Source organism: Fukomys damarensis, unplaced genomic scaffold (genome assembly GCF_012274545.1).
Source record: "Fukomys damarensis isolate Sample0158 unplaced genomic scaffold, DMR_v1.0_HiC HiC_scaffold_8, whole genome shotgun sequence".
Classification (NCBI taxonomy): domain Eukaryota; kingdom Metazoa; phylum Chordata; class Mammalia; order Rodentia; family Bathyergidae; genus Fukomys; species Fukomys damarensis.
The window spans coordinates 1,226,976-1,245,644 of NW_022900920.1; the positions used below are offsets into that span (position 1 = coordinate 1,226,976).

General features: G+C 33.6%; 1 protein-coding gene across 3 annotated transcripts in view; it reads right to left on the minus strand.

The window, feature by feature from the left end:
• The window catches only part of Tm9sf3 (transmembrane 9 superfamily member 3), a 56,220-nt gene that overhangs the window by 10,370 nt on the left and 27,181 nt on the right, over positions 1 to 18,669 (minus strand). For all 3 annotated transcript variants that reach the window (XM_033761303.1, XM_010618123.2, XM_010618122.2), the window contains exons 7-10: positions 18,081 to 18,247; positions 13,536 to 13,630; positions 11,236 to 11,366; positions 2,214 to 2,353 (exon numbers count right to left, since the gene is read on the minus strand). In XM_033761303.1, the coding sequence (XP_033617194.1) occupies positions 2,214 to 2,353; positions 11,236 to 11,366; positions 13,536 to 13,630; positions 18,081 to 18,247 (533 nt within the window). The remainder of the gene's footprint in view (positions 1 to 2,213; positions 2,354 to 11,235; positions 11,367 to 13,535; positions 13,631 to 18,080; positions 18,248 to 18,669) is intronic.

Consider the following 18,669-nt stretch of genomic DNA (forward strand, 5'->3'; position numbering starts at 1 on the left):
TTTTCTCTTTTTTTTTTTTTTTTTTGAGACATAGTCGGAGTTGTCCAGGCTGGGCTCAAACTTGCAATCTTCCTGCCTTATCCTCCCAGAGCACCGAGATTACAGGTATGCACCACCATTCCTGGCTTAGGGACTATTTTATTCAACCTTCACTTCTATACATGTCTTTATGCTTTTATATCTAGAAAAGATAAAAATCTGTACTTATTTGTATAATTACTAGAATATATGCTGTATTTACAATATAGTAAAATATCTAAAAGCAAAGGGTTTTCACTGTATTTATATTTCTTTTAAATATAGCCTACTGCTCAGCTATTCTCACAAAATGACAAATGTATAGTAAGATTGTTCTGTTTTTCTCTATTAAGAACTATGGGAACAAAACAAGCTAGGAAAATAAAATCAGAATAGCATAGATCAGCATAATATTCAATATACTAACTTTAGTTGGGAGGGATCTGGATTCCTATTTTTAAAGTTTTTTACTGGAACACATTTGCAGTACATAATAATAGTTGGTACATGTACATAACACTGATTTCTGCTCTGATCTTTATAATTCCTTTCCTTGTACTAACTCCAGATTTGGATTGTTCTTGTATTTCTAGGATCTTGAAATTCATCATTAGGTTATTTGGGCTTATTTTGTTTTTCTGATCTGGGCAATTATAGCTAAAAACTTCCTTCCCTCTTAGGCTTGCTTTCATTATGTCTTATAAGTTCTAGTATGTTATACTGGCATCATCATTTAACTCTACAAACTTATTTTTTTCTTGATTTATGTGATCCTTTGATTATTCAAGAGTGTATTAATTTCCATTCATTTGCATAATCGCTATGGTGCCTTTTACCCCTTTTACTTTCACTGCACTATGATCTGATATGATACACAGTAAATTTTTGATTCTTTTGCATTTACTTAAAGCATGTTTTTTTGGCCAGTATGTGGTCTGTTTTGGAGAAAGTTCCATGAGCCACCAAAAAAAAAATGTGTATTCTGTTGTTCTCAGGTGAAACACTCTAATATATTTATGAAGTCCATTTGTTCAAACGTTTGGTTCAACTCTGATATTTTTTTGATTTTTTGTTTAGTTGCGATACTGAGTTATTGAGGTTTTCCACTATAATTGTATTTAAGTTTAATATCTTTTATGTCCAGTAGTGTTTGTTTTATAAAGCTGGGTCAGTTTAGGCTTACAATTCAATTTGAAAACAGAATACTTTCTCCTGTGTTTTGGGTCCCCACTGCATGTAATATTGTTTTCCATCCTTTGATTTTTAATCTACGAATTTCTTTTTGAGTCCAATGTGTTTCCTGTATACAGCATACCACTAAATTTTGTTTCTTGATCCATACTGCAAGTGTCTTTAGATTGGGAATCGAAATCATATGCACTGATATTTATAACTGATACTCACTTATTCCTATCATTGAATTATTTTCTTGTTACTCATTTCATGTCTCTTCTACTTAAATGTTTGGTGCATTCATTCTGTTGGACCTTTTGGCATTGTTAGGTTCACTGTCTCTTTCTACAATATACTGGAGAATTTTTTGGAGTGCCGGCTTGATGGTCATGGATTTCTTTTCATGAACTAGCTTTAAAGGATACTTTTACATATACGTGTGTGTATGTGCACATACCAATGCATGTGTTCATTGCACTTAAATTTGCAACACTAAAACTAAAAATTTTTAAATGTTAGTATTTTATGTTCAAAATCTGAAAATATACAAATTACTTCAAATTCAAAATCCATTAAAAGCGGGACATGGTGGGTGCATGCCTATAATGCTAGTACTCAGCAGGCTAAGGCAGCAGCGTTGCAATGAGTTTGAGGCCAGCTTGGGCTACATAGTGCGTTCAAGGCCAGCAAACCCCAAAAAACAAAAAAATCCATCAAGAATAATAATTTCAAATACTTGTCATCCTTGACTTATGGGAGTTCCTCAAGAACACACTAGCATGCTTATCAAAGCATTTACCTATAAAAGGCTCGAATATTTAGAAAGTGAAATAAAGGTTTAACTTTACTACTCCTAACAAGGTAGACTGGTGGAAAAATTAAAATGAACAAATTCTTAAGCTCAAATTTAAGACAGTCATTCTCATAAATATATGCCAATTCTAAATGTGGTATGTACACAATAGCCACAAGAATGTATATACTGTGAGAAACAATCACATAAACTGTAGCATTCTCTTTACCATTTTTTCTCCGGTATTGGACGAGGCACAGCATTGACACGGCAAGGGAAGTTGGGTTGACCTGACAGATTTCGGCCAAGTATTGTACCAACAAGATTTAGTGGAAGAATAACAAAAAAACAGATGCAACAAACAGCCACCTGTGAGTTAAATAAAAACTTGTGTAATTACTCAGAGTAACACTAATAAAAACAAATAGTAGTAACACTGATAAAAACAAAAGACGCCTAAAATTCAAACACAATATAATTTCACCAAAAAATGTTTAAATTCAATATGGCTTAAAATTATAAAAGATACATACTAATGAAAATAGAGAAAACATTGGAATTGAACCAAATATAAACTGAAATATTTCTTACCCATTTTTTTCCACACTATTAGAAATGTTTATTCTCTTCTTCTGCCAGCTTTTAAAATTTCTGTTCTTTATCTTTCACTGTTATAACCAACTTATGTGTCTATTTTATTGTGCTCCTAATTATGCCCAAAGAGCTTTTCATATATAAGTTTCCTAGTTTACACATGAAGAAAACAAACTCATAGAGGTTAGATAACTTTCCATAATCACAAGGCTGGTAGGTAGCCTAAAATTTCAAATAAGATCTTCAGCCTCAAAGCTTGAGATCTTTTCTATTCTACATTACTTGGAATCCTAACAAAAGGAGCCTATCTCATTCTAAGCATAGATGGATTGTTACTAAAACAACACAAGTACTTCTCTGCTCAGTAGTAGTCCAAAGTCTAAAATTATAGAGAAGGCCATATAGAGATCCTAGAACTTAAAGTAGACAATTAGAAAAATATTCTTGTGCTTTTTATTAAATCTAGTATGCAAGGACATATAAACTCTTTTCTGGTCAGAATCTAGTTAAGATCACTCTGAAATCTAAAATGAAAAATTTAAATCACCTCTAAAAATCTCAGTTACACATTTGGGATTCTAATTTTTAAGAAAAGGTGAAGGAAAACTGAAGAAATTAAGAGAAATGAAGAGGTATAGAGTAAAATAAATAATCAATCAGAAGAGATCAAAAGGTAATCTCTCCTGAGGCAACAATAGTGAAAATTCTCTTCACATCTGTGTGTGCGCGCGCCCACACGTGCGTGTGTACATAAACCAGAGAGTGTGTGTGTGTGTGTGTGTGTGTGTGTGTGTACATAAACCAGAGTATCATCATCTTCCTTTCAGATAAAACTCATATAAATGTGTAAGTTAAAGAGAGCTCTATAATCCCATTTTAGAGGTCAGGTTTAGGAACTCTCAGTTTAAACCTATGAATGTGAAATTATGTAACAATATGTGAAATACAGGTATTTCAACATGTTTTAATTATTATAAATGTACAAACATCTCATACATATGTAGGGGGTAAAAATTCTATCTCAATTTTTGCTTTTGACTACCTGTTACTACAAACCTTAACACATTACTATAAACCTTAACACACTAATAAAGGCTTTTGTATTTTCCCTTTAATTTACCAGATCTCTAATTTCAAATGAGAATTAAAGAGAAGCAGAAAGGCTTTCAAACTGTTCCACACAACCTTCAGGTCCCAAACAGCATCTGAAATCCTATGAGCATTTGGTTTCAAATCCTCTTCAAATATAAAAGAAAAAAAAGATTAAAAATATTCAAACTGAATGAATTCTATACCAAATTTTTTTTTTCCTGGTATAAGGGACTCAACTCAGGACTTTGTGCTTGCCAGGCAGGCACTATAACACTGAGCTACATCACGTTGGTAGAAATGAAAAATGGCAAAACTACTTTGGAAAAAGCAAACAAGTTTCTTGAAAACTTAATGACCCCATCATTCCACTCCAGGTTATCTAAGAGATATGAAAATTTATGTCCACACAAAGGCTTATGAATATTCATAGCAACTTGATTCATAATTATTGAAAACTATAAACAACCTAAATGTATATTACTGGGTAAATAGAAAAAAAAGCTACAGTATGCCCATGCAATGAGCACTACTGTACAATAACATTAGCAAATGTATTAACACCTGCAACATTAAAAATCCCCAGCCCTCAAAATAATTTTTGAGTGAAAAAGACAAAAAAAAAAAGCCAAACCATATGATTCATTTAAAGTAAGTTCTAGTTAGAGATGGCAAAACTTTTAGAGATGAGTGCCAAACTGCAACCCAAAACACACTTACAAAGTGTAGACACTGCAATTAAAGGAACTGAACATTAAGAAATACTGAGGCTTACTTATAGTTTAGAAAAAACTCATACATTAACACCTTTTCTTAAAAGAAAAACAAATAACAGACATGTCATAGGTTCACCACCACTGTTCCAGGTAATGCAAGCTAAGCTATGACAAGAGAAAGCAGACTAACAGAATGAGGGAAAGGGAGAAGAGGAAGGAAGGGATGAATTACAAAGGTGCTAGAAAATTTCTGGATGCGACAAGTAACCTCCATTTCTTCACTGTGTATAATAGTTTCACAAATGTGTACGTGTGTTAAAATATCAAATTCTATATTTTGTACATGCAATTTATCATATGTTAATTTTACCTCAATATAACTAAAAATATACAAAGAAAAATGGAAAAATCATTGTCCAGGGGCTGCCCATTGCTCTCAGAATTAAAGTAGGATACCTTTTGATAGAAAGGGAGAAAAAAAATGTAAACAACAAAAAATCTCCAATGAAGAAAAAAATACCTATTTTCATTACTAGCACAACAACAAAGAAAGTAGACTTTTTGAGCTGATCACTATCTAAAAGTCTTAAATTTTTTACCCTGTAAGGAATAACCATACATCAAGCTCTACCTCTTTGAGTTGTTTTAAAAACTAGATGAGATAGGGCTGGGGATTTAGCTCAGTGGTTCCGCTGCCTGCCTCCCAAGCACAAGGACCCGAGTTCAATTTCTGATAACCCCCCCCAAAAAAACTAGCTGAGATAATAAATAAAAAAATGCCTTGTAAACTAAAAAGTATGCTACAAATGCATGATTATCTATTCTCACTATAATTCATCTTTCTAGGTACGGCATGTCTGTCTTCAGCATTCCATTGTACTTGTCTCCTCCCTGATAGCAGGTTTTCAACTTACTCAGCAGATCACTAGGATTTCATTCAAGTTTACTAATAATCAGTTGAGTAGGTCAGAGTCAAGAATATCTACCATATTCTTCTAAAGGATAGTATGTGATATACTATGGGTAATATCTCAATATCTGAACTGTTTATTTTGACCACATTTCCCTATGTTGACCAATAAGACAGGCATTTCATATTCCTTTGTTCTTCTATTCTTCTAATACCTACCAAAAAGAGGAAATGAAGTTATTCTAGCATTTTTGCTTTAATTAATCCATAATGACTTCTAATATTAACCGTTATTTTAAAAATAAATTTTAATTACCCATTATAAAATCTTACTTTGTTAACATCAACTTCACTACATCTTGAAAGTAGAATCCTCTTACTTCTATTTCCTCCCAGAACAGTAATTTGCCTGTGGCCAGTTTTATAATACTTCTGCAATAGACACTCCAACATTCTTAACAATATGATCTTTACGTATCTGTAGTTATTTATATACCCAAAGAGACTTTCAGCTAACGTAGCTGAATCCTCCCCTACAATCAAATGCTTAACCTCAGATTTCATTTCCTTCTTATCAAGAAAATTTTTCCTCTTTTCTTGTATGAAAGTTATTTTATTTGGTGAAAACCCAAAGAAGGAGGAAATGGAACATTGGTCTTTCACTGCTGTCTCACTTATCCTACATAAAGAGCTTTTGCTATAGAAATATCTTTACAAAATTATTTTGTTTGCCATAGCATCTGTGAACAGTTCAACTTAGATAATGGAGTTTTCCAAATACTACTTTAATCTTTGTTATTCCTTCACACTTGGGGATTCTGTATTATTCTGAACACCTGTGAGACATACTGCTTTGTAATCTTCACCACAAAGAAACACCCATCCATTAATCTTAGTGCCCATTCTTCCTCACTGTGGGTAATTTCTGAACACATATTATGAATTTCATTTGTGAAAATCTCTGAATCTTAAATCATTTTCCCAGTTGCAACTCAAGACTTGGATCATGAGACAGCACTTTCCTCAACATTTGTGAAATCAGATTTCTAAGCCTGTGATATGTTTCTGCTTCTGAACAAGATTTCCCTATGATAAAAAAGGCCTTAATATGATAAATACAACATCACTCACGACTTCTGTTAGTTTTCCTTTATCAATTTCTACTCTCTAAAAGACAAAACAGTGAAGAAAGGTATGTCAAAGATTTATGACTGCACGCTGAGCTGAGTAATGTTTTGAGCAGAAAGGTGTTTACCTGTCATGCTACCTTGCCTTTGTGAGTTTTAAAACTCAACTTGGTTCTTTGTCCTTTGAAAGCTTACAACATCATATAAAAGTTCTAAGATTTACAGCTTACAAAAGATTCCATACCTAAAATCCTTTTTCAGAACATCCTGGCAAATCTATTTCCATCCCTAAGTAACTCTCATGGGACCAAACCCTTAGGGTGTAACACCTGAATGATCATTGTGCAAATCTGCAAAAGAAAAAGGTTTTACTTTCCCAGAACCACTCTAATTTCAAGGGTTCACTCTCATTCTCTATAGTTATCTCTGCTAGAACATTCCAACTTTAGAAGAGGTTTACATATCTTTCAACAGTCTGGCCCATGTTTCATCTAAATTCACTCATGCATCTCAAAATATTCTTGACTCTAGGCACCATTTCTTAATCCTCCAACACTAGATATTAGGTTCAGAATATTATTAAAAACCTCTATCAGTGTTTATCCTTATTAAGCTTCTAAAATTGACTACTGTTGAACATGTTTTAATCTGACATGGATTTAATGGTTTTATTAAATTAAATGGTCTAATGTACAAGTGTATGTGCCTGAACAGAGAAGTTAGGGTCCAAAAACAAACTTCTTTGTTTTTTGCTTTTTTTTTTTTAAGACAAGGTCTTGCTATGTAGTTCAGACTGGCCTTAAATTCTCTATGTAGTCCAGACTGCCTGAACTCCTGGGAATTCCCCATCACACCCTCCCAAGTGCTGGTATTACAGGTGTGTGTCACCATGCCCAGCTGTCCATTTTTCAGGCTTATCTCAGACTAATCCTATAACACCAGCAGTATTTTTTTTAATAACAAAGCATTTATTGGCATATTTTAGGATTATCTAATGAAAACACTCATGTAGGGAATTTACACCTTGTAGATGGAATTCTGGCTAAACTCCACATCAAAAGTAGAGGAAATCTTATTTTGCTGGTCTCTCTAGAGGAGAAATCAGAAGCCTAAAGTTACTAAGATTATATTAAATAAAAAGATAGCCTCTTTAGTAAACGCTGCTGGGGCCGGAGATTTAGCTCAATGCCGCCACTGCCTGCCTTGCTAGCACAAGGTCCCAAGTTCAATCCCCAGTATTAAAAAAATTAAAAATTAAAAAATTTTAAAAACTGCTTCAGGAAAAACGGGATTTCAGCCTGCCATAGATTAAAACTAGACCTGTATCTTTCACCATGCCCTAAACTAAAATCAAAGGGTATCAAAGATCTAAATATTAAAACAGAAACACTAAACTTGCTGGTAAATAGGTTAGGTAGAACTCTTGAAGACAGGGGCATAAGAAAAGACTTTATGAACAAAACCTTAGTAATACGGGAACTAGCATAAAGAATCGACAACTAGGATCTCATTATTGAAAAGCTTCTGCACTTCAAGAGAAACCACCCAGAGAGTTAATCTACAACGTGGGGAAAAAATTTTACCTGCTGTTTCTCAAAGGACTACTATCTAGAATATATAAAGTACTTTTAAAAAATCAGACCCCCAAAGTTAAAGACCCAATTCAAAAATGGGCATCTGAAATAAACATATTTCTCAGGCAAAAAAGTAAAAGCAGCAAATAAACATATGAAGAAAATGTTCAGAGCTGGGGATTTAACTCAGTGGTTCTGCCGCCTGCCTTGCCAGCACAAGGACTCAAGTTTGATCCCCAATACCAAAAAAAAAAAAAGTTCAACATGACTGGTCATTTAAGAGATGCACTGAGATTCCACCTCACCCCAGAAAGAATGGTTGCTATCAATAAATCAACCAATAACAAATGCTGGCAAGGGTTGTGGGGAGAAAGGAACCCTTCTCCATTGTTGATGGGAGTGCAGACTGGTGCAACCACTGTGCAAATCAGTAAGGAGATACCTCAAAAAACTAGGATTAGAGATCCCATTTGACCCAGCTATTCCCCTACTGGGTATCTTCCCAAAATAATTTTAAAAAATCATACCACAGCAATATATGCGTACCCATGTTTATAGCAGCAAAGTATATAACAGCTAAAACTTGGAAACAGCCCAACTGCCCATCAACTGGAGACTTGATAAAGAAGATGTGGTTCTTCTATAAAATGGAGCACTCCTCAGCGATAAAGAATGAAACATTTATAGCTAAATGGATACACACTGAGGCCATACTCTTAAGTAAAATAAATACATGTGTAAATACTGAAGTTTCTCTGGTGTGAGAGACTGAAAGTGTAAATAAGGATCAAAATGTATAAGATAATGTGAAATAGGAAGAAAAGGTCTAAAGGGGAAGTAGGAGCGGTAAGGGAAGGGAAAGGAAAAAATATGAGAAAAGGAAAAAATGGAAACAGTGTCTTTGTAAATAAGGAGGAATGGAGGGCGGGCAGGGGAATGGGGAAAAATAAGAACCAAGATAGATACATCATGTAAAGGTACAAGTTCCCAATGACGAATGTCATCCCATTGTATACCTAAAATGTTCCAATAAGCTTAATGAAAAAAAGATTATATTCAATTGTCAATTGTGAACACTTTAATAAATCAGAATTAAAGTGAAGACCATCTGGATAAAGGGCTTGATGTCAAGTGATCAAGGGAACAGGACAAAAACTTGCAAGATCATCTGCAAATTCTGGTTTTCAGAAGAGGGTACTAAGTTATACAGCATCTGGCTTCTCAGACACATGGCACCTGCAGTCCAGGGGTCTTTCAGCTGAAGGACCCATCCATAGATGCTGAGAATTGGCATCGTGTGAACACTAGAGATTGTGTTTAACAGAGGACAGATTAACTGGCTGGGGATAATACGCTGACCACTGAAATTTTTAAATCTCTAAATGATACTGTGTACCCAGGGTTGAGAACCACTGTGTTTATAACAATAAATAACCCTTGCCTTCATAATATAAAAAAGTTCAAACAACTACAAACTTAAATAGTTAAAACACTTGTCTAGGTAGATTAAAACATTTACCACAAATTCTTAAATTTCTTATTTTAAACAAACTTTGATACTCTTAAATGGTTTAGAACACACACCTGGTTAAAAACTCGAGGCCAGCAGAATGTCTTTTACTCAGCATTCCTTCGTTAGAATGCAAATTAAGAACATGACAATGTAGGAGCCTGCTAGGTGCCAACAGTCTTTTATTCACAAAAGCTCAGTTTTGTAAACTTTCTCTGGCTCAGTATAGATCTTAATATGAATATTCTAATAATTAGTAATTATTAAATTATCTAAAGGAAAATTATTAATATTTAAAATCCCATTTATAAAGTCATTACATTTATAATTTTAGTGAAAATAAACCAACGTTGAAATATAAATTTTACCAATATCAAATTCAAATCTTCTGAGAAAAATAATGGAATCAGAATCTTACATTTTAAAAGCACTATGAAAGTAATTTGTTCAGCAGATCATCTTTTAAGAAGAAACTTGATTCTTTATATGTACTTTCTGATGGCCTGGAGCTGCTATGAAACATTTTTTTTTTTCCACTTTAGAAGCAATGAATTATTTTACCTGTTCCAAATCATTATCACTTACTTTGGCTTGAAAAAGAAATCCATTTTTGAATCAAGTTTCAAAATATTCCCAACTCTTACTAATTAAAAAGTACTAATGATTTAATAAAAATATATATTTGAGGTATCTTGGAAAAATGTGGGCTATAAAACAACCAAAATTCTGTGGAATTTCTGTGAAACCATAGTCAACTACTAGATAACAAAAGCTCAAAAAGATATGTGGTTCTAGCTGCAGTTATACCATAAACTGCCTACAAAAACCTTAATTATCTAATCACCCTGCAACTTCCATATGTGTGTGTGAATTGGTGTACAAGGATATACTTAGACTGAAGTCTATCCTGGGTCTAAGATTCCATTTCTAGCAAAAAACGAGGAATTAGGAGGCTGTAGGTTATCTATGTAAAATACCATTATATCTTGTCCTAATTTTCATATTATTTCAATGATCCAAAACATTTCAAAGCCTATGATTACAACTAAGATATTGTAATATCTTGGATTGCAACCTAAGGATTGTAATATCAATACCAATATAGTATTAGTATTAGTATAAATGCTTAAAAGAGTTCTAAAAATAGCATGTTAATTTTAAAATGTGTTATGGAAAAGCTTTATTTCCTACCACTACACTCACCTATCATCCTAAAACACTCATGTGGCTTGGTACATCATTATTCTTTCTCCAAAATCTATTCACCATAAATAGCTATAGTATTTACTTTTTTTTTTTTTTTTTTTTTTTTTTTTTGAGACAGGGTCTTGATACACAGTTCAGACTGGGCTTGAATTAATTATGCAGTTCAGGCTGGGTCTGGGTATGTAGCCCACGCTGGCCACTCATGGCAATCCTCCTGCCTTAGCCTCCTGAGTGCTGGGATTACAGGTGTGTGCCACCATGCCCAGTATTTTCTTTGGTCATACTTAAAGTCAACTTTTCACTTTACTGGCATACAGAATCAAGAAGGGGGTGAGGGGATTGAAGCTTTAAACATAACTAAACCTTTATGGAAGTCAACAACAGTTTTTTCCTCACTTAACTTTTCAGTACTGGATAAGAATTTGCTGAAATCACCAAAAACCCCAATTACAGGTGATCTGGGGAAAAGCAGGACTCAGAATGTTTATACTTACTCAGTTTATAAGCAAGATTCAAGCAACTTACCATTGTTCCAAAAGGAATGGCTCTTGAAGCATGGTAGTAAATGGCTATAAAGTTGATGAAGAAGGCAGTGCCACACACCATAGCTGGGATAAGAAATGCCCCAATAAACATCTGCTTTATCCATCTCCTTCCTGAAAGGGATGGAAAAGTATAAAACTAGAACTAGACAAAGACATTTTTATGCTTAAAATATAAGTGTCTTGGGTCAAATAATTTATTTAAAATTTTAATATAAAGATCATGAAGTTTGATATTCTAAATTGTTCCAATACAATAGCTAGTTGTTCCAAAACAGCTAGTGGAAAACATATAGCTCAGGAACAGAATGTAAAGATTTAAAATAGGATCATTATTAAAATTCAACCCTACAATCATAAGCAAAAGTAGTCCAAAGAGAAAATACTATAGGAAAAGCAAAACCCAAACTTTTGTTTTCTTCCACATAAAGTTCTTTTAAAATATCTGTCTCTGAGAATTACAACCCCAATCTTAACATTCCTTCAGAAAAACTCCTTGATTTTGAACTTTCTATTTCATTTATTTTTCAGATGTTTGAAGAATCCTTCCTTTCCAATATCCAGCATTTGAACACTACAAAAATGGTGACAATTAATAAAAGCGTTTCTTCTCTTTAATTCCTAGTTTTCCTTTCATCTACTTTTCATTGTCTTCTCAGATTCAGACAGGAATCAATAAAGCTCCTTAAATAAATCTCTTGATCTTTTCCTTCAGTCAAAAAGAATCCTATGCACAGTCCATTGGGTATAACCAGTACCAAGGCACTTGGCTCCCTATACAATATGAGACCTAGCCAAGCCCTGGCTTCAAACTGGGTCTATAGCTTTGTTTAGTGCACTGAGAGCAGTGAAAAGACCTTGAGCTCTACTAAAGTTCAACCCAGTATTACTTAAAAGTTCTTGACTCCCTTGTTTGATCTCTACATTTTAGGTCTCTACTGATTTTCCAGGATTATTCAGACAAAATATTAGGACATGATTAGACCTCCTCAGGGAACTACCAATCAGAAAATAATCCTTATATTTTGTAAGATTTGATAATCCTACATCTTAGCTTGAACTCTTAGTTTTTAAGAGTAAATATAAAACAAGAAAGTGAGCTGGGTGTTCTTAATTTGCAATTAAACTAAAAGTAAATTTATGTCAAAGTATGAACACATTTCCTATTTTAAATAAATTTGTTTGTGCTATGGAGATGTTTTTCTGGAAGTCACAAGCTATAATGTTTTGGCCTAACTAGTTTTCTGTTCAAATTCAAAGAAGTAAATACTTTAAGACTTCTTATCTCCTTAAGATGAAGCCCTATATGACAGGACTTGTTCCCATACCTGGCGGCAGAATTCAGAGACTGAATACCTAACTAAAATAGTAGAAATCCATAGGCAATTCATAGAATTAGCTATACAAAAGGTACTGAGCACTAAGTCTAGTAGGACCTATGAAAACAGCAAACAGGATATTGTGAGTGAATTTTAAATGATCCTATGTTATGACATAATAAGTAAGTCTCTATAGTAATGCTGATACTGCTTAGGATAGGCTTTGAAAATCACATTAGGAAGTTTCATCTTGCAAATATAACTTTAAGGACTTTCAACCATTTATAAATTAAAATAAGCAGATACACTGCTTTCAATATTTCTCTAACTCCAGATTATTACAGGGAATATGAATGAACTTTAAGACCCCTGAGTGTCATCACAGAAAGAAACATGAAGGACAAGTATCATTGCATTATCCCCATCATTTCCAGGTCATAGCAGTAAAGGAACAAGGATGTATTTAAGATGAAGTACCCTTAGCAAGAGGTTATGACACAGAATAACAGAAGTATTTGTAAAGGTTCCTTTGATAAATATTTAAGAGAACTAAAACAGCTCTCCTTCCTATTCTCATTCCACTGATCAGAAGCTTTACATAAACCATTAAGCATGTGTTTGTATTTGTCTGTAATAATGTTGTGCTCTATGTGCAGCCCTCATATGGACTGCATCTAGGAGTTGGTACATCAAAGCAGTGTAACTCAAATAACTTAAATGTGTTCTTCTACATGTTCCCCAAGGCTAATTTCACAATGGAGATATCTATTAATCATTCACAATTTTAGGAAATAAAATGCAAGGATTCCATAAAATCAAGACAGGACATATAATAGGCGGAAGTCAGTGAACTGGGATCGCAAAGGATTTTATAATAGCTATACTACCCATTTTAAATTTTAATTACCTCTTGAAAATATTAGCACCTATAATTAAAAATACATTGTGATAACTCCTAAGTTACCTCCTTGTCTAGCATACAGACTTCCTCCAAAATAACCATTCACTGGAGATGTAGCAGCATAGACAAATATGGCTGTACTGAGCATTGATCCTCTCCTAAAGAGGTGAAAACATATGGAAAGTTAAAACAATTTAAAAAAAAAAAAAATCACACATTCTCCCCGATTAGGTTAATTTAATTTCAAGGAAAAAAATTAAAAATACAAAAAAGACTACATTCTGTTCTATAAAAGACCTAAAAGATTCTCTAGTGAATGAATTCATATTAAAACTGTTCTTTTTGAGCAAGAAGCAACTTAAATATGTTCAAGGACCATTTTCATCTTCAGAATTAAGGATTATTTTAATGTTACGTCATTGCCTTTTCTCTTTTACTTTCCTTTTTAGTTTTATTTTAGGATTCCCTATTTTTAATGTTCATATAGAGATTTCTTTAACTGAAACACCGAATAGTTTCTCTGGTATGAAAAACTATAATAGTACACAAGATCCTAATGAGATAATTAATAATGTGAAATAGGAAGTAAAGGGCTAAAGGTGTAGGGAAAGTAGGAAGGGTGGGGGAAAGGTAATAAGGGAGAGGAAAAAAATATGACAAAATGAAAAAATGGAAATAAAGTGTCTGTAGGGGGAAGAAAGGAGGGGGTGAAGGGAGGGCAGGGACAAGGGGAAAAAATGAGAATCAAGACCTATCATGTAAAGGTACAGGATCCCAATAATGAATGTAATTGTACTGTATACCTAGATTGTACCAATAAACTCAATAAAAAATTTTTTTTAAAAAACTGTGTTTTGTTTTGTTTTGTTTTTGACTTTTTTGAGACAGGGTCTCACTATGTAGTTGAGACTGACCTGGAACTCACTATGTAGCCCAGGCTGGTCTCAAACTCAGCGATTCTCCTGCCTCAGCCTCCCGAGGGCTGGGATTACAGGCATGCGCCACCACACCAGGCCTTAAAACTATTCTTAAATACCAGGCTAAAATTTTTTCTAATCTACAGTTAAATTTCCTAATATATTCTAAACAAACATTTCACATTTCCTTGGCAAAAATATTAGATGCTGGCACTTAAACGGTTCTGCAACCCTGGTAAATTAAGCCCATCACACAGAACAGGATATTCAGCTGGTTTAAAAAAATGAGAAGAATATTCTTCTTCGTAACTTGATTCAACTGCTTAAGAGTCTTGCTTAGAAATAAAAGCAGGACTACTTATGTTAAGCATTATTATTTCAAGTGGTATAACACTGAGACTTTCTGTATCAGTTTCCCTTATGCTGTCAAAATAATTTTAAATCTACAGGTCCACTAGTAAACATTAACTAAGATCTACAATCCTAATTGCCCCTTCCAGTAATGATATCTAGGGAATTCATACCAGCCCTTCTGTTGACTAAAACTGGAAAAAAAATTTTAAGTGCCTAGTTGCAAAGAGAAATATCAAAATAACAAATAACAGTATCATTTGCCATAAAACAGAAATGTACTTATTAACCCATGACACAATTCAACCCACCAATCTTGCAGTATGTACTCTTCTGTTCAAATACCTTTGCTCATTTTCTTAAATAGGATGCATAACTGAAAACATTGCAATATTTCATTCCCATCAACATACAGCTAAATACAAGTATAAAACAGGAATTCATCAGGCCGGGGATTTAGCTCAGCGGTATGGTGGCCTGCCTTGCAAGCGCAAGGACCGGAGTTTCCCCCGGAAAAAAAAAAAAAAAAAAAAAAAAAAAAAAAAAAAAAAAACAGGAATTTGTCATTCTCAAGTTTGAAAGTTTATAGATCGAAAAATTTAAACTGCTTTTTTTTCCTCAACAATTCAATAAAATAATACAAGTGTTTTTCAAGTACTTCCAGGCTACTGTTAAAAATTTTGGCCCTAGGGACGGGAATTTAGCTCAGTTGTTCTACTGCCTGCCTTGCAAGTGCAAGGTCCCATGTTTTACCCCCAGTACAAAAAAAAAAAAAAAAAATTGGCCCACTCTGTTTATAAATATGTACATTAAGGCTGACCTAGACCTAACAAAGCTGAAAAAAAGGACAGCTTTCAGCATAAGAAAATCCTAATTCCAGTCAGAAGTTTCTAGTGTCATCAGGAAGAGTTCAAAAGGGCTGCCTGTGAAACTGAGGGTACAAAATGACTTAGTGTTAAGTTTCAGGTCCCTGGAGAGTTATCCGTTAGACTTAAAAATAAAACTTATCCTCACCTCTTTGCTCATATTCTATGACATTTCACTTGCCCCTCCCTGATGAACCATTTTTGTCTACACTAAAAAATCCAGAGGCATCCGAGTTTGATCCCCAGTACCAAATAAATAAATATAAAATAAAAATTAAAAATCCAGAGGCAGCCTCAGTATTGAAACTGGAGGGAGAACCTTTAAGCAGGGGCTGTGCCTACACTTGTAACTAGCTTACCACTCTCCACTGCAAGTTGTAGAGCAGCAGCAGGAGTATACCAACCATGCTGTCACTGTTACAGTGCTGTGCCTTCTCAAGAGTTAGTATCATACAGTGTGTAGCCAGTGATACAGATCTACACGCTCAAAATACTTTTTCCTCTCTGATTACAGTGATCACAGAAGCAAAGAAACTTTCTCATGTTATATTATAATCAGAATCATTTCATTTCTGGCATGATTCATCTCAATTTTATAGGTGCCTTTTTTAATTTGTCACAGCTTCATTTTGCTATTACTGCTACTTTCATTTCTGTAACATAGCAAATTAAGAAAAAAGTTCTACAGTAAGACTGTCTAAATTTGAATCTCAGATTATCTTTTAGTAACAGCTACGTGATCTCAGTTGAATTATTCAACCTCTCCAAGCTTAACTTTCCTTGTACTAGAATAGAAAGAGTCCCTTTTACAGAGTTGATGTGAAAAATTAAAGCCAATGCACATAAAGCAAAAAACATGACATCTCACTTACATTAGTCCCTCTTATAGTAATACTTATTCCTTTAGTACTTATAAGTAATTACTTTAACTTCAAATAAGCACAGCATAAAACAGTAATTTACAGTAACAGAAGTAAAAAAACAATGCATGACTTGCCTATTAATATCATCTATTACAGTTGTTTCCTATTTCTAAAAACTGAAGGTCTTTAGAAGAGTTTCTGCATTAAAAAGAAAATGCCAAAATATAACACTAACATTTTGAAAAGCAAAGCAAAAACTTGGACTCTAGAAAAAATTATTCTCAGGCTGGGGATTTAACTCAGTGGCACTGCCACCTGCCTCACAAGTGCAAGGTCCTGAATTCAATCTCTGGTACCAAAAAAAAAGTTATTTTCTAGTGGTTCTTAAAGCTGAATAGCATACTCAGTGTCAATTCAAAAGTGATAAATTTAAGCCAATATTTAATGTAAAGTACAACTTGTTGTCAGATTTGAATTTTTTTCTTATATTTAGGATTCAGTCTATCTAAAATATATTATTCCCTAAAATACGAACTACTCACCATAAATGTGAAGTTTAAGTTTTGGCTAATTATTTAAAGCTTCTGAGATAAGTGAATTGAAAAGGTTAGATACATTAAAGAAACAAAATAGAAACTACAGGGAAACAACTTTGTTGTTAATACATATTCATTTCAGTTCAACAAGCATTGATCGGGTAACTTTCACATGCAAAGCTCTTTGTGTAGGTACAGTACTTTGAGAATTAAAAGGTTAAGTTAAAACCCTACTCTTAAGGAACCTACTGAGAAGAAAAGGAAATTTAGTATACAGTGAAATATTTAATATACAACTAAAGAGTTATTTTTTCTGCACAAATTTATTGCTTACACTTGAAATAGTAGGCATGAGTACATTATGAAATACAGAACATGAAATACATTATGAAATAGAGAACAGTGTTATTCTGATAGAGGGCATCAAGGAGCAGCATGAAGTACCTAAATCAGAACCACTGCCATCTACATAACGAGAGAATCTTTGCTTTACAGATGATGATGATGTCTCTGAGTACAAGGTGATGGGACTACTTTTGGGAATGTACAACATCTTTCAATACAAAGATCTCGAATCAAAATTTCTAACAATATTGTTAGGAAAAAAAACAGAATGTAAAGATAGGATACTAGTCTAGGACTTTTGTTTTTAAGCAGTCATCCTATTACTTTCTAACCTTGTACAAATTTACCATCACTGTTTACATTCTGTAGAGTCTCGTGAGTTTGGAGAGAAATGTGAAGTACTAATTTACTAACTGTGTAATCGTGGTACTTCTTATTAAGATCTAACTGAATGTTTAACCTTCAAAAAAAAAAAAGAAAAACCTGTTCACTTTGTTAAACAGCTCTGAGTTCAAAGTAATCTCTGCTTAATTCTTTAATAGAACAAAGGCTTTGTAACCAATCAAAATGTTCAGAGAAATATAGTTTAAGGTTATTATTATTTGCCTATAATGATATAGTATTTAAATTCTAATATAATAGAAATAAGCAAATATTTAATTATGATAGACTTTAAAGGTTTTATTAAAACTATTCAAGAACTAAAAAGAAATAAAGTATAAGCACTTACTCTGTATATAAATCTTCTATCATTGCAACAATAATAACAATGAGAGACACAGCGAATATCTGACATCCAGAGCCAATGAGAGAGGAAAATATCAATGGGTGACTTGATGGTCGAAATACATCTCCATGCACCTGCTTCCATCCATACTCATCTCCTAGGTCTCTATCCTATTTAAATATATATGTACAGAGAAACAAAAACCACTCAGAATCAAATTAAAAGTCAATATTTTTTAAAATACAGTTTTAAGTTCCCACTCTCCAAATTTACAGCTTTTTAAAAAGGTTCAAAATAGTAAGAGATATTTCACATTTAAAATGTCACTGCCAGAGGACTGCCACAAGTTTGAGGCCAGCCTGGGCTATACAGTGAGTTCAGGGCCAGCCTGAACAAAATAGCAATACTTGTCTCAAAAAAAAAAAGTCCCAAATTAAAATAGCAGAGCCTTGAGCCAGGTGTGGCGGCACATGCCTATAATGGGAGGCTGAGGCAGGAGGATCGCTTCAAGTTCAAGACCAGCGTGGGCTACATAGTGAGTTCCAGGTCAATCTCAACTACATAATGAAACCCTGTCTCAAAAAAAAAAAAA